Below are 16,472 nucleotides of genomic sequence, written 5' to 3' on the forward strand. Positions count from 1 at the left end.
CAGACATGAACATGGACACAGACACGGACACGGGGGGGTGGATATGGAAACAGAGGGACACGGAGGTGATGGGTGGACATGGAGGGACACGGACATCAGGGATGGACACGGACACCAGGGATAGACAGGGACACGGACAGGGACACGGGCACAGACACGGACATGGACACAGGTGGTGGATATGGAGACAGAGGGACACACACACACACGAGAAGGTGTACACGGAGGGACACAGACACCAGAGATGGACACGGACAGGAGGAGTGGGTATGGAAGGACATGGACACGGACATGGACACGGACACGAGAGGGTGGGCATGTAGGGACACCGACATAAGTAAGAACACGGACACGAGTGGAGGACACGGAGGGAGATAGACGCGAGGGGCACTGACACGAGGGGATGGACGCGGGCGCGGTGGACAGACGGACAGGGACGTCCGAGAGTGGACAGGGCGGGACACGGACACCAGAGGGCAGACACGGACCCGAGGGGACACGGAGGCGAGGGGTCGGCATGGACGCGGACACAAACGGGGGATCCCAGGGCGGGCTCGATCCTGCCCTCACGCCCTCCCAGGCCGCCGTGTTAATTGCACCAGCCCATCATTAAGACCCTGACGCCACAGCCACGCCCCCGACCCTCAGCTCGGTTCACTGGGCACGGCGATGTGCGCGCGTGTGCGTGTGAGCATCCAGCCCCGCGCCCCTGCGTGCGTGTGCAGGCGTGCGGCACTGTGTGCGTGTCCTCGCATGCCCACGCGTGTGCCCGGGAGCGCCGGTGGCGCCGCGGGGCCGGGATCCTCCAGCCACTTCCAACACGTGGGACCCTCCAGCCCTGAGACCCCCTCTCCTCTCAGGCTCCCCCCAGGCTCAGAGGCCTGTGGCACCCCAGGCACCGGCCCCGAGGGGTCTGGCAGGGAAGGAGGGGTGGCTGAGGTAGGGGGTGCTGCATCCCTGCCCCCCCGGGGCTGGCTACGCCCTGGCAGGGTGACACGGGACAGCAGGACCCGCCTGTTCCTCTTCGCACACCCCAGGCAGAGAAGCGGCTGAGCACAGGCGAGTTGGGGGGCTGGGACTTGGAGGGGGCTGGAAAACCACCCACTGGGCCTCCCAGGTGCTGCCCTACCCAGGGAGAGAGGGTGCAGGGTGGGTGCTAGACTGGGCTGCACTGGTTTGCACTGGGAGTGGGAAACAGGGGCTCCCACTGACCCCTCTGTTCCCCACACAGGCACCCAGTGGGGTGGAGGGGCCATGGAGGACTCTGTGGCCCCCCTGCTGCTGCTGCTGCTATGCCCCGTGTCCCCTGTGACCCCCGTGACCCCCGTGCCACCCTGTTTCACGGTGCCACCGGATGCTCCCACCAATCTGAATCTGACCAGCCACAGCCACGGATGCACCGAGCTGGACTGGGACCTCTTCCAGCGGCAGAGCCACGTGTGGCTGAGCCATAACGGCATCGAGGCGCTGAGCCCCTCATCCCGCGCGGAGCCGGGGCTGCAGGAGCTGGACCTGTCCCACAACAGCCTGCGGGAGCTGCCGGTCGCCTTCCTGAGCCACGCGCGGGGGCTGCGGCGGCTGCAGCTGCAGCACAACCACCTGCAGGAGCTGCCCCACGGCTTCTTCGCCAACGCCACGGCACTGCAGAGCCTCCAGCTGGAGGGCAACCCCCTGACCGCCGTGCCCCCCACAGCCTTCCAGCACAGCCTGCGCCTCCTGACCCTGCCCTGCCGCTGCGACGCCGTGGGCAGCGTCCTGGCACCCTGCTCCTGCTCCCACCGCAACTGCACCGCGCCACAGTGCCGCTGCTTCACCTCCCACCACGACTCCATCAACGTCACCGAGTTCCACGCCCGGCAGTGCCGGGGCAGCGTGGGGCTGGTGGCTGGGCTGGCCGGGGCGGCTGCCGGGGCCGTTGTGCTGCTGGCGGCCGGCGCCGTGGTTTGGTACCGGCGCAGGAAAGCGGCCGCTGCTGCTGCCGGGGAGGAGTGGGGTAAGTGGGAGCCCACGGCGGCCCACGGGCAGCCCCGGTACATCAGCCGCGCGGCTGAGATCGGCACCAACAGCGACCTGCCGGACTATGAGAACATCTTTGTGAACCCCCACACGGCCCCGGGCACAGCGCGGGGATGGGCACCAGGATGGCAGGAGGAGCCGTACAGGTGAGGCTCTGGCACGGGCACTGGCTGCTCTGGGACTATCCCATCCTCTCCTCTAATGTGCTGCACCTTGCTGTGTTGTCCCATCCTGTCCCATCTTCATCCCCATGCCATCCCATCCCATCCCATCCCATCCCATCCCATCCCATCCCATCCCATCCCGTCCCGTCCCGTCCCGTCCCGTCCCATCCCATCCCATCCCATCCCATCCCATCCTGTCCTTCCATGCTGCCAGGGGCCATGCTCTGCTGTCTCATGCACCCCATCCCATGCCATCCCATCCCATCCCATCCCATCCCATCCCATCCCATGCCATCCCATCCCATGCCATCCCATCCCATCCCATCCCATCCCATCCCATCCCATCCCGTGCCATGCCATCTTCATCCCATCCCATGCCATGCCATTTTCATCCCATGCCATCTTCATCCCATGACGTCCCATGCCATGCCATGCCATCCCATCCTCATCCCTCCATGCTGCCAGGGGCCATGCTCTGCTGTCTCATGCACCCCATCCCATCCCATCCCATGCAGTGCCACCCTTCCCCACCCCACCACCCCACAGACCCAGGCAGTGGCTGAGACTGAGCCCTTCCCCCCCCATAACCCACACCCCCAAATCCTCCCCACAGCATTCGCTGCCCATCAGGGTCCATCCACCCCTGATCTGTCTCCTGGGCAGGGTTTGCAGGGGCCACCCCTCTGTCCCCTCTGTCCTCCACAGCCCCCCCAGCCCCCAGGCCCCATCAGACGATGACTATTTCCTGGAGACCGTGACAGTGGCCGGGGAGCAGCCCATCTATGCCAACACACAGAGCCACAACGACATCTACATCATCCCCGACCAGTGAGGGGCCCGGGATTGGGATGGGGCTGTCGGGGATGTGTGAAGCTTTGGCTCCCACCATTCACATCCCTGGGGCTTCCCCTTGGGCCCCCCAGCCCAGAGGGGATGGGGATGGGCACTGCCCGTGGTGGGGACAGTGACATGCAGTCTCTGTACATGCATCTGCCAGAGATGCCTTTCTCAGCCCTCTCCTTTGCCCTGGTTCCTCCACGGGCTGAGGCTGTCGCTTCCTCCCGGGGCCAGGGGCCACGGTCTCTGCACAGCACCCGGCACTGGAGCCACCCTGGCTGGGGACACGCTGGGGCTGGGACTGAGGGCAGCCGCGGTTCCTCTTCCCCTTTCGGCTGCTGCTGCTGGATTGTCAGAGCACACACGAGCTCGGGGCCGTGTCGGCGGTTGGGGACATCCGGGCACTGCCACCAACCCCCACCCTCTTCCTGCTAAATCTGTAACTTTGGGGAACAGCTCAACCCCCCTGGTTAAGGCTCCTCCAGAGATCCCTGAGCCCGGCGCTGCTGGGACCGGGGACTTGGGGAGCACCACGGCTTTCCTGGGTGTCCCCCCTGGCTCTATGTGGGTTCCTCAAGCTCCAGCCCTTCTGATCTCCATCCCATCCCATTAAATGGTGTAATTATCTCAAAGTCCCTTGTGGTCTGCTGGGAGGCCTGGCCAGGACACGGGGTGGCTGCTGCCATTCCCAGGCTGGATCCGTCCCTCTGGCACCAGCCAAGCAGAGCCTGTGGCTCCTTGTCGGTCCATGACCCCAACAGCCTCAGCAAGGAGTGTTGGTAGCGCAGGAGTGGCTGTAAACATCTACCCAAAGAGCTGCCTGAGGCTGCAGGTCCTTGGGGAAAGTCCTTGGAGCTCCCAAAGCCCGTGTCCCTAGAGCTGGGAGTCCCAAGGGACCAGAACCATCAAGGACAGGTCCCCAGAGCCCGTGTCCCCAGAGCTGGGGGTCTCAAGGGATCAGAAGCCTCAAGGACAGGTCCCCAGAGCCTGTGTCCCCAGAGCTGGGAGTCCCAAGGGATCAGAAGCCTCAAGGACAGGTCCCCAGAGCCTGTGTCCCCAGAGCTGGGGGTCTCAAGGATCAGAAGCCTCAAGGACAGGACCCCAGAGCCCGTGTCCCCAGAGCTGAGGGTCTCAAGGGATCAGAAGCCTCAAGGACAGGACCCCAGAGCCTGTGTCCCCAGAGCTGGGGGTCCCAAGGGATCAGAAGCCTCAAGGACAGGTCCCCAGAGCCTGTGTCCCCAGAGCTGGGGGTCCCAAGGGATCAGAAGCCTCAAGGACAGGTCCCCAGAGCCTGTGTCCCCAGAGCTGGGGGTCCCAAGGGATCAGAAGCCTCAAGGACAGGTCCCCAGAGCCTGTGTCCCCAGAGCTGGGGGTCCCAAGGGATCAGAAGCCTCAAGGACAGGTCCCCAGAGCCTGTGTCCCCAGAGCTGGGGGTCTCAAGGGATCAGAAGCCTCAAGGACAGGTCCCCAGAGCCCGTGTCCCCAGAGCTGGGGGTCTCAAGGGATCAGAAGCCTCAAGGACAGGACCCCAGAGCCTGTGTCCCCAGAGCTGGGGGTCCCAAGGGATCAGAAGCCTCAAGGACAGGTCCCCAGAGCCTGTGTCCCCAGAGCTGGGGGTCCCAAGGGATCAGAAGCCTCAAGGACAGGTCCCCAGAGCCTGTGTCCCCAGAGCTGGGGGTCCCAAGGGATCAGAAGCCTCAAGGACAGGTCCCCAGAGCCTGTGTCCCCAGAGCTGGGGGTCCCAAGGGATCAGAAGCCTCAAGGACAGGTCCCCAGAGCCTGTGTCCCCAGAGCTGGGGGTCCCAAGGGATCAGAAGCCTCAAGGACAGGTCCCCAGAGCCTGTGTCCCCAGAGCTGTGAGTCCCAAGGGACCAGGACCCTCAAGGTCCGCAGTGGAGGTCGCTAAAGCCTGAGTCTCTCAAGTCCATGTCCCCAGAGTGGAGGTCGCCAAGGCTCGTGTCCCACAAGCCCTGGTCCCCAAAGACCCCATCCCCAGAGTGGAAGTGCCCATGTCCCTCAAGCCCTGGTCCCCACTGGCAGCTGCCAAGGGGCTGTCAGCCTGGGGTACCCCCAGGATGTGCTGGACGAGGGGACAGGAGGCAGTGGAGCTGTCACCAGCAGAGCCACCATCGAGCTGTGACGAATCTCAGGGACACCGAGCTGGGGTTTCCCCCACCCCTCTGTGCCCACAGCCAGAGGTACCTGGTAACTGGTCAGCACCCACATCCCAGCTGGATGTCCTGCTCAGGGGTCAAGGCTGCGCCCAGCACCCATCTCAAGGACATAAACAACTCAAAGGTCTCTGGGAGCGTGGCCCAGGTGTTTCTGTCCCAGGGGCTGCCTGACAGCAGCTGGGAACCACTAAGGCTTGTCTGAGGGCTGAAGGGCTGAACTGTGGAGCCCAACTGATGGTCACTCACTGAGGGGCTTCAGCTGGAGACCCCCATCAGGTCTGTGGGAGGAGCAGCAGCATCTCCAGGCCCATCACTTTATTCATTTACAGTACAACATTGTTTCTGTTTTATAGAAATATATAAAATACAAATACACCCAAAAAACCACCCCAAACCCTTTCCCCAAAAAGGTATTTTGCTATAAAAGACAATAAGTTAGCAATAAATAAGAGAGTTTGTATAAATAAGTCTGTAAGCAGAGGAGAGATGATGCTCAGACACGGGGTGGGCTGTGGGCACCCAGGGACAGACCCACCCCAGCCCATTTGGGGTCCCTTGGGCAGGAAGATCCAGCTACCAAATAGAGTTTTAAATAAGGGAGGAGAGTGGAGGAGGAACAAGTTCTGTGGCCTGTGGAGTGGGGTTCACACCAGAGCCCCTGGGGCTGAGCTGGCTGGCACAGCCGGGGCTGGCGCGGAGGCGTTTCGTGCCACAGGGGAGGTGGGCAGGGGGCGATGCCATCAGGCACAGTGGCACTTGGTGACCAGCATGTCCTCAAAGAGAGTGGAGACCAGCCTGCCCTCGCCATCGTAGTGCATCAGCACCATGGGGTCGTAGGCAGCGGGGACGCAGCAGGGCGGCGGGGTGGCTTTGGAGAGGGAGTGCACGCGGGCTTTGATCTGGGCGTGCATGCTGGCGGGCTTGTAGTTGTGAGGGCAGGAACCTTCACAGAACCTCATGTTGTAGCTGTTGGGGGCGATGATCCAGTCTGACCAGCCAATGTCCTGGAAAGAAACCTTGAGCGACTTGAGGCAGCACTTCCCATCGCTCTTCCCGCATTCTTCCTCCAAGCCCCGCGCTCTGCGGGCCCCTCGGCTCCTGGGCTCGTGGGTTTCCACCTCCAGCACCAAGGTCTCACCTCCTGAGGCAGCCAGCGAGGCTGAGACGTTGGCTGTAAAGGCCAGCTCCAGGTGCAGCGTGTCCTCAGGGCTGGCAGCCCAGGCCTGCACAGCCACCGTGAGATCCAGGCTCAGGGCTTCACGGTCCAGTTCTTGGCTATGCAGCAGCTGCGGGGTCCCGTGATCCCCCCTCAGCCTGTAGATGCTGACCCGAGGGGGCACCGAGACAGCGAGTGGGGACACGTCAGGGGACGCTGGCGAGTGCTTGAAGAGCTTCAGCTGTGCCTGCACCACCCGGAGCTGCCGCTGGAAATCCTCCGTGCGGGACAGGAGGAGGTGGTAGCGGTAGGGACCGTGGGGGTCCTGGTGTCCCTGGGGGTCCTGAAGTCCCTGGGAAGTGTCTGGTTGGTGCAGCACTGTGGGGACAGAGAGGACAGCTGATGTAAGAGCTGGCATCCAACCCGTCAGCCGAGGCTCGTGACCAGCTCCTGTCCCGCAGCCAAAGTGCCGCCTCCAGGGAAGTACCCGAAGCCCAAGGGATGCTGAGGCCAAGGGACTCTGGGCCCCATCCTCGTCCCCAGATCACTTGGGACCCACTGTGTCCAGGGGCCCCCTGCTTGGAGGGTCTTGCTGGGGGGCTGCAGCTGGTGCTGGAGCAGGTGCTCTGGGCCCTGTCGGGGTGAGTCCACACAGCCTATTCCCTGCCCAGCCTGAGCAGCAGGAGCTGAAAATATCCCAAAATCACCTCAAATCCAGATAACAAAATGAGGCTAAAGTGGGGCTCGAGGGATGGCAACCCCCTGTCTCTCCTCCCCTCACCCTCTCTCCCTCCTGAAGCCCCCTCAGCTGCTGCCGCTGATCTAAGTCCTCACCCCAAATCTCCTGGCTTTTGTGGTTTTAATCAAAACGGCCCCAACTGCGGCTCCTCCCCTCTGCCAGGGCAAGGGAAGCAGCCGGGATAAGAGTGACCGCGGCCACCGCGATTCATGCCCGGTCATGTCCCCGCACATGCCCGCGCCGACGCGCCCGGTGCGGGGACGCGGTGGGGGACACGTGGAGGGGGGAACACACACGCGTGTGTGTGTGTGTGAGTGTGTGAGGGACGGGGGTCACGACCACTTACGCGTCGGGGTCAGGCGATGCCGGCGCCTGGTGCCGAGCTCAGCTCCCTCCTCCTCCCGGCTCCGGTTCCCCGTGAGCTCAGCCACTCTCTGCTGGTAGAGCCGCTGCGCTCTCCGGATGCTCTCCCGGTCCAGCCCGTGCCGGATGACGGGGGGAGCCGACATCCCCAGCCGCTCCAGGATCCCCTTTTTGACGGCTTCCAGCTGGGTCCTGTCCTCGCCCCACGCGCGGGGCCGCGGCTCCACGCCCGTGAGAAGCAGCAGGAGCTGGAGGCAGGTGAGGACGGTCCCGGCACCCCGCGGCACCTTCGGCATCGCTCAGGCGGCCGCCGCTCCCGCCGCGGTTCCTTTCGGGGCTGGATGTGCGTGTGGCTCCTGGCGATGCTGCGGAGAGAATGAATGAAGGGGACCAGACCTGACTTTATAGGAGCTGAACTTTGCCCGCCCTCCGTCCCCCCTCCCCGTCGCAGGCTGCAGGCGGGTCACGCCGGAGTAAACACCCGCCAGGAATCCCTCCTCTGCTCCCGGGGTTTCGGACGGGAGCTGCTGCTGCTGCTGCTGCTGGTGTTGGTGCTTTTGCCGCTCGTTTTGCAGCTGTGGAGGTGAAAAACACGGAATAGTTTTTCTCCAACACAAAGATTTCCCCTTCCACCTGCCGTTTTCCCTGCGGGTCGCTGTGCCAGGTCGTGCAAGGGGGATGGCCCACACCTCCCCTGCCCCGTTGGAGCAAGACAACAGCCGGCCTGGGAGGGGGCAGAGCGGGTGGCAGGGGGGCACGGACAGACGTGCAGGCAGCCGAGTGCTGCGGGCAGCACCGTGGCACAGCTCGTCCGTCCCTCTGTCCTGGGCTGCCACCTCTGTCCTTCCCCTCGTGTCGTTGGCACACGGGCCCCTGGGATCTCACAGGGCTGAGCTGGGCACATGGCTGCTCCCTAAACCCCCTGGGAAGCAAGAGCAGGGCAGGGAGCAGCAGCCAGGCAGCCCGGCTCGTGCCGGCACATGCAGGAGGAGGGAGCGGATCAGCGTTGGACCTTGTCCCACCAAAGCAGCTGACGACACCGCAGCCCGGCTTGCGGCAGCGGCTCCTTTGTGCCGCCGGTGGCAGGTGCAGCCGCCTCTGCCCCGCGTCCCGGCCCTCCTGAAGCAACCCTGGCCGAGGTTACGTCATCCCAGGGCAGCCCGAAGACGGGTGGGATGGAGCAGGTCACGGCGGGATGGATCCGGCGGGGTCACGTGCGGCGGGAAGCCCTGTGCCAACGCGGGGCTGTCCACACGCCGGGGAACAGAAAAGCCGTGGTGGGAACGAGCCCTCGAGGCTGGCACAGGGCCTCTCTCCTTCTCTTGACCGAAAGCCGTGAGCAGAAGGATGAGAAACTCCCACTCAGACGAGGAGAGGGGCAGGCGAGGCCATCCCCAAATGTCCTGCAGTCGAGCCAAGCTCCTGGCCTTTAACTCCCACCACAGGATGAGTGTGATTACAGTGATCCCCTGATTTATGGCTGTTTATCCTCTGCTCCTCCTTGGCTCCAGTGTTACTCCTGCCTCACTCACCCAGTTTCTAGAGGGGTTGCCTGAGGAAAAACTGAGACCAGAGTATTTCACCCTAAAACATGTGAAAGGAGAAGCCTGTCAGCGTGGGCAGCGTCATGTGGAGGGCATCACTGCGGCTCCTCTGTCCTGCTCTGGATCCTTGCAGAGGGGTGGGTGAAGACAGAGACAAGAGGACACCTCACATCACTTCACTCTGCCTTTCTCTGCTCAGAGGGATTTGGTTAGTTGAGGTGATTGCAACCCTCCAGCTCTCCAGTTCAAAGAAGAAGGGAGAAGGAGCATCACCCCAGGAGGACCACCAACTTCTGGGTAATACCTTGGGGCAGGGACACCACACCACTCTTCCTGCCCCAAACACCTCCAAGTCCCCAACAAATGCCAGCTCAACCACCAGTACCCTGCACCATCTGCACAAGGTGCCAAACACCCTCACCCAGAGCCGCATCACAGCCCCATGCAGCATGTCCGGGCTCAGGAAGAGGCCCTGACCCACCAGTGATCACATTTCCAGGCCCTTGAGCAAGACCCATCAACCCCCTGGATCCTGCAGTTCTGCTTTTGCAACGGATTCACTGAGCGTGGGCACGACGCCTGGCACGGGCCCCGTCCACGAGTGACGCACAGCGGCTCGTGCTCGGGGAGCAGCAAAGATCGCCAAAGCCGGATGTTTTCCCCCCTCCAAAAGGCGCCAGCCCTGGAAATCAGAGATTTACAGTCCAGCAACAGCCATAAAACTTGTGTCGTGAAGAGGGGGGCGGCTGTGAACGAGGAGCGACCTGTGATGAAACGGCGCAGCGTGGCCTCGGTTGCACAGCCCCGGCCGCCTGCGTCAGCAGCACTCACGGCTGCCCCGGCCCTCCCAGCCTCTTTGGCACTGGAAGGTTGGATCTGCCCAACAGCCCCTCCCAGCAGGATGCAGGTTCCTCTCCTGTGGATCCATCCTCTGGGCATCCCTCGGGCAGACATAGCTGCGGCTTGGTGCTGGGATTGAGGGCAGCGATTAATCGGTGTTGGGTTGTGGGGCTGCTGGTGGCCATGGACTCACAGCCCTTGGAGGGGTGAGACAGGAGCTGGGGGTGAGACTGGAGCTGAGGGTGAGGAGGAGCTGGAGGTGAGACAGGAGCTGAGGGTGAGGAGGAGCTGAGGGTGAGGAAGAGCTGGAGGTGAGACAGGAGCTGAGGGTGAGGAAGAGCTGAGGGTGAGGAGGAGCTGGAGGTGAGGAAGAGCTGAGGGTGAGACAGGAGCTGAGGGTGAGACAGGAGCTGAGGGTGAGGAGGAGCTGGAGGTGAGACAGGAGCTGAGGGTGAGGAAGAGCTGAGGGTGAGGAGGAGCTGGGGGTGAGGAGGAGCTGAGGGTGAGACAGGAGCTGGAGGTGAGACAGGAGCTGAGGGTGAGGAGGAGCTGAGGGTGAGGAAGAGCTGAGGATGAGGAAGAGCTGAGGATGAGGAGCAGTTGGTGCCCCGATGCCGTTGCTCCTCTGCTCACAGCGAGCAGGGCAGGAAGCAGGAGTTTTGGTGATGGAAGCGTGAGGTGGAGGCCAACGGCTGGAAAAGCTGTTAGAAAGTTCAGGAAAAGCTCAGAGCTGAACACTGCTGAGCCCTGGGATGATGGAAATTGTCTTTGTGCCTTTTCTCCATCTCCATCTCCAGATGAGGCAGTTGGGGAAGAGCACGGGGAGGGGATGTGGCAGATGATTGCTGCCACCCCCAGAGCTGCCCACAGCTCCAGCTGAGCCAGCACCAGGGAAAGAAACCATGCTGCAAACGCTGAGATTAAACACCCAAAGAAAGGAGAAGGGGAACATGAACATCAGCCACTTCCTCATGAAATGCAAGTGGCCTCAGCACTGAACTTGAACCAAGTCAAGCCGGACTCGGCCAGGACTGGGGGAGCTCCTGAGGCCATGCTGGGCCATGGGACGAGCCCCAAACTGACCACGTGCAATTGGGGCTTTGCAGCTCCTGCAATGCAATTGCTTCCCCAGCTCAATGTGGCCCTGGCTGGGGTGAGCTGTCCTTGCTCTGCTCCCCCCAGCCCTGGCAGGAGGTGATGGAGGTGAGCCCAGGTGAAGAGGCTCCAGAGGGCTTCAATTCCACTCAAAGCACAAACCTTGCTGGTGGCTGCTCACCCATGTGCAGAAACCTCAGTTCCTTTTGTAGTGTTGGTTATTGCAAGAGGGGAAGTGCCACCCACCAGATTTTAGGTCCATCAGTTCCTTGTGGCTGTTGAGAAGTGGCTTCCAAAAAGGTGCTGAGAGCCTCTGACAAAAGGCAGAGCTCCCTGGGAACGGGTGTGCACCAGCCCTGGGACTGACAGCACGAGGTTACAGCAGCTCCTGGTGCAGAGCATCCCGCTGCCAGGCAAACAGCATCACACTGGCTGCTCCTCATGGCCTGTGGAACCTCCTGTGCTCCCCAAAACCACCCAGGCTGAGCAAGTCAGACACTGGAGGGGGGATATTTCCTGCAGCAAGGGAGCTAATGCTTTCCCTGGTGTATTTTTCAGCCGTGGGCTTGAGAAGGTGAGCAGCAGAACTTCCCACATCTGCTGCCACCACGAGGAACTCCAAGCTCTTGGTCTCCAGGGAAGCTGGTGCTTAGAGGCAGCTTTGCAGTTCCAGGAGTAGTTCAGGGTGAGAAAACTCACAGGGAAGGGGAGGAATCCACACTGAGCTGTGAGATGGTCCATAGATGGGTCACATCCCAGACAAGGTTTGTTCCATCCCATCTCATTTCAGATCTGGAAGCTGGTGCAGAGGGCTGGGGACAGGGGATCTCTCTCTGCTGCCAGCGTGGGGGGCTTGGGGAGCCCCAGCCCCCATTTTCCCAGCACTGGCTGCTGTCATGATGAATTGGCAGAGTAGAGTTGTCTTGACCTTTAAATGTTTCTAAATAAAAGGAAAACCAGGTTGGGTCAGGAGGAGAAAAGCAGCTTTTGCCTTGTGGAAGGAATCACGTTCTTTCCTTGCTGTAAGTTTACAGTATCTGACAAAAATGAGACTTCTGCTCCACTTGGACAAAGATGTTTCTGCCTCAACTGTACCCGTAGTCAACGATTAACTTGAATCCTCAGCTTGCTTGGGAAAGGCTGGAAACAACTCCAAACCCCACCATCCAGAATGGAAAGATCCCTTGAGACCCTCACTCACCACCCCAAGCACCTTCCTCCCAGCGATGCTTTTGGCACAAGGACGTTCTCCACTTGCAGGGAGGCTCCAGGACAGGGGGATTTACAGGTAGGGTCTGGTCTCTGGGTAGGAAGTTTGACAGTTAGAGAGGGCATTTCCCCTTCAGCATGGTACAATGCCTCGGGAGCATCATCTGCACGAGCATCTGGCAGCAAGAGCAGCCCGGGAAGGAATGAAGTTCTAGAAGAGCAGATTCAAAAGCAGCTTTTCTGTAGCATGAGCCTCCTTCTGTTCCAAGGGGGATGTGTGTCAGCTCCTCAATGTGCCAAAACAGCCCTTCACCTCTGGTTTTAGTGTAGGTCCAGCTGGAAGCCCCAGGCTGAGGCTTTCAGGAGCAGGATTCTCCCTCGGATGGCAGCGCTGAGCCCAGAAGTGAAGCACAAGGCAATGGTAGAGCAAAAGCCACGCTCAGGACCTGGATGAGCTCTAAATCCTTCCTCCTAAAAGCTTTCCAGTTGAGAGACAGGGCTGGAAGTAGATAAAGGAAATCAGATCCAACCTAGGCACATCCCAGAGCAGCATCTCTTTGGCCAAGGGAAGCCCCAGGAGATGCCACAAGGGAAGGACAACCCAGGGAGCTCCTTCAGACCGCGGGATTCCAAGAGTCCGGGTGGTTTTTTAAGCACAAGGCACTTCCTTGGGTGAGGCAGGAGAACAAAAGCTGCTGAAGCATTAGGTAAGGTTGCTGTTAGCCTAACCTCCAACAGAAGTACATGTATTTATTTGTGAACCTGGGCATGGATCAGGCTTCATGTGCCTGTCAGGAGGGAATTAGTCACCAGAGCGTGACTCGGGGAAGGGCTGTGTACACAGGGCACGCTGCTCCTGCAACCAGAGCATCCACTGGCCACAGAAAGAGACTTTTCCCTGTGCCTGGGCCACGATGCTGGTTGGGATCCAGCCAAGAAAACCCCAGGAAGGCAGCAAATATCCACTTACATCTGCTGGAAGGCTGGAGCTGGGCGGTGAGCTTTCCCTCCCCAAGCAGCAGGGAAAGAAACGGATGGTTGAAACACCAAGGTGAGAAGCCCCAGAATGGGGAGACATTCAGCCAGAGCATGGTCCCTGGTGTGGGAAGCTGATGTTGGGACATCTCCACTGCACTGCAGCCTGTCCAGCCCCAGCCACCCATCTCAGGGAGGGCAGGAAATGCCAGAAATTCCCCCGCAGCAGCACCAGCTCCACAGCTGCGAGTTTCTGGTTGGAGCTCTGGGGAGCCCTTGGGCAGCGGCTGCAGGAGGAGGGTGAGTTCTCCAGCACCTTTGCTTGGTGTCAGCTTTGATTTGCAAGCTGGGAAAACGTGGAGGGGGAGCAGCCTGCCAGATGGAGGCTGCCCAAAAATCCCACCTCGTTTACAAAGGGTCTGGAAGGCTTGAGGTGTGGAGGAGCAAGGAAAGAGAGGGGAAGAGAGCAGGCTGTTACAAGAAAGAGTTAAGATTTTGATCTCCAAGAAGCCAATCCACAGATGAGATCTGCTCCCTGGATCTGCCTCCCAGGAGCCCAGGCTGATGATGCTGCACTGGGAGCTTCCTCAATGCCGAAACCTTCGATCTCTCCCTCCGGGGAGTTTTGGTTGCAAAACGAGCTCATGGGCTCTCGCTTACCCAACAGCATGACATCACCCTGGAAACGCCGCCTTGCAGGAAGAGCTTATCACCTTATAAAGAGAATTAAAACCAGGGTGATTTCATCAGGGGCTGGCTCAGGGGAAAGCCCTGTGTTCCCTCTGGGAAGCAGGTATCCTGCCTCACCTCCAGCCTCCCACTGCCTGGGGAAAGCTCAGTCTCTGAGGAAAACAAGGATGAACTCAGTGAGATGAACTCAGTTCATCTGAGGATGAACTCAGTGAGATGACCACGGCAGCTCAGGAAAACAAAGGTTCTCACAGCTAGGGCATCACAAAATAGACAAACACAGACACTCCACAGACATAAAGTTTTGCTTTCTGGTCTCCATTTATGGCACAAAGCCCCGTTAACCCTCTGGACCAGGGGCATGGTAAGTCCTCATGGCTCAGCCTCGGGGCCAGGCCTGTGACATCACCTTCCTGAGCCCCCTCTCACTGTGGTGCCCTGGGCCAGCTCTGGGCTTTAGCCCTCAGGCTCAACAAAGCCAGACCTTGCAGTAATAAACACCACATCCAACCTGCTCTGGTGAGAGGTGGAAGTTGAATCCCCAACATCCTCCTGGAAACACCACTCAGACGTTGTTCCTTCAGCAGTGACACCTCTACTCCTCCCACCTCCACAGCCCCAGAGGCAGTGAGGGGCAGGACCACTGAGAAGCCCCCAGGACCCTGCTGAAGCTGCTGGACCTTCAGGCTGTCTCCAGTCCAGCATCACCCTAGGGCTGTTTGTCAGCTCCATCTGGTGGCATCGTTGCTCTCTGTCACCCCGGTTTGCTCCCAGTCAGGACCAGTGGTAAATGGAACAGGTTAACAGCCTGAAAGCAGCCACCATAGGGCTTCTGTCTGGCCTCAGCTGGAGGCAGGTTGTATCTCATCCTGCAGCGGCTCTGACCCCTCAAGCAGATGCTCTTGGGGAAGACAGGGAGAGCTCCAGAGTTGGAAAAGAACTTTAAGATCATCGAGTCCAATGACTCAGCTCACCCTGCTAAGCCCATCACTAAACCTCATCCCTCAGCACCTCATCTGTGCCTCTTGAATATCTCCAGGGCTGGGGACTCCATCACATCCCTGGGCAGCCTGTTCCAGTGCTTAACCCTCTCAGGGAAAAAGTCCTCCCTCAGCTCCAATCTAAACCTTCCCTGGTGCAACTTGAGCCCATTTCCTTGTGTCCTGTCATTGATTACAGGAGAGAAGAGACCAATCCCCACCTCACTACAGCTCCCTTCCAGGTAGCTGCAGAGAGTGCTCATGTCTCCTCTCAGCCTCCTCTTCTCTAGGTTAAACACCCATAGCTCTCTCAGTCACTCCTCATCAGATCTGTTCTCCAGACCCATTTCTGGACACACTCCAGCACCAACTTGCTCTCAAGGGAAGCAGCACACAACAGTGCTGGGGTTCCATAGGCCTCAGAAGCTTCCAGCCACGCTGCTCCTCTTTCCACCATCCTCCTCTGGAAAAGGAGAAAAAGCCTTACAGCTGGTTCCCAAGGGTCTGGAGAAGCCTGAGAGGGATGTGCAGCCCATGGATCAAAGGAGCACAGCAACTTCTGCTGCCCGTGGGTCACCCACCGTGACTGCTGGAACCTGCCTCGGGCAGGGCTGTGCCTATGCAGTGGGGAGAAGTGCTGCTGTTTACACCCATGTGAGAACAGTAAAGGGTGTGGAAGGCAGAAATATTTTGCTCACTGACAAATCTGGAAGAGACTGAGAAGATTTGGGGATTGTTGTGTGTGACACAGCTACGGAACTCAAGGGAAAAGGCTCATCCTGACGGCAGCAGCTCCTCGTGCATCCCGCTGGAAAGTGAGTGTCTGCCTGGCTCTGCAGCACAGCCAGGGCTCCAAAGGTGTTTTGGGAAGCTCCCTGAGCCCAGCTAGGGCACAGCATGTCCCTGCTTCTCCTGAAGGACAGTCCTGCCCTTGGGCAGCCCCAGGGCCCCAACACCCTGCACAAGGCGCTGCTGCCGTGGCAGAGCCCACGGGACAGATGGCACAGACTGGGCCCTGCAGGAATACAGAAGGGTTGGTTTTGGTTTGTTTGAAGTAATGCCACAAAGGGGGTAAGGTCAGAGTTAGCCTTGTCCTGATTCCAGCTTAGGATGCAGAGAGGCAACGACTCCCACCAAACATGCAGGTGGAACTGGTGGTTTTGGTGTGGGAAGTGTACTAAGGGGGTTGTTAGATCCTTTCACCACTGCCCCCTGGAATGATCCACCTCAGAGTGAAATGGGCAAGTCCCAAACTCACAAAGAAAACCTGTTAAGCAGCTTTTGCTCCCCAAAGCTCACGGGATTAGGGCTCTCAGGAACTCCAGCTGCAGCTGCACACTTGGAAGAGTTGCCAGTGAAGCAGGGGAAGGCCACGCTCCCCAGGCCTCTGCAACTCAGTACCAGCAATGGCCAACAAATTCTGCAGCCAGCTCTGAGTGTGGCTCCATGTTCAGAAGTGGGGCTGTGGCTGCATCAGGCTCTGTGGTCTGAAGAGGGCTGGAAAATCTACCTCAGTACAAAGGCAGGACACGACAGCGAAAAGAAAGATGTGTAAGGAACAGATGAAAACTTCCAAAGGCTCTTCTGAATCAACACAAACCAGCCAAGATACACAGCTGGGGGCTAAGAGGATGAGACCAGAGAGCACCTGGTCCCATTGCAACAAGCAGTCACGGGACAGGGATCCATA

The 16,472-nt window shown here is 60.0% G+C and overlaps 2 protein-coding genes across 2 annotated transcripts; one reads left to right on the forward strand and one right to left on the reverse strand.

Annotated features, from left to right (window-relative positions):
* The first annotated feature begins 1,038 nt into the window (after positions 1-1,038).
* LRRC25 (leucine rich repeat containing 25) lies at positions 1,039-3,649 on the forward strand. Its single transcript, XM_062015034.1, has 3 exons — positions 1,039-1,059; positions 1,232-2,162; positions 2,886-3,649. The coding sequence occupies exons 2-3, from the start codon at positions 1,255-1,257 to the stop codon at positions 3,010-3,012; spliced, it is 1,035 nt and encodes a 344-aa protein (XP_061871018.1). The 5' UTR covers positions 1,039-1,059; positions 1,232-1,254; the 3' UTR covers positions 3,013-3,649.
* A 1,934-nt stretch (positions 3,650-5,583) lies between these two features.
* Positions 5,584-7,856, reverse strand: GDF15 (growth differentiation factor 15). The gene is made up of 2 exons (XM_062015060.1): positions 7,433-7,856; positions 5,584-6,725 (listed from the first exon to the last, which is right to left on the reverse strand). Exons 1-2 carry the CDS (start codon positions 7,743-7,745, stop codon positions 5,932-5,934), a joined length of 1,107 nt encoding a protein of 368 aa, XP_061871044.1. The 5' UTR covers positions 7,746-7,856; the 3' UTR covers positions 5,584-5,931.
* Between the last annotated feature and the right edge of the window lie 8,616 nt (positions 7,857-16,472).

Source organism: Colius striatus, chromosome 25 (genome assembly GCF_028858725.1).
Source record: "Colius striatus isolate bColStr4 chromosome 25, bColStr4.1.hap1, whole genome shotgun sequence".
NCBI classification, from domain to species: Eukaryota; Metazoa; Chordata; class Aves; order Coliiformes; family Coliidae; genus Colius; species Colius striatus.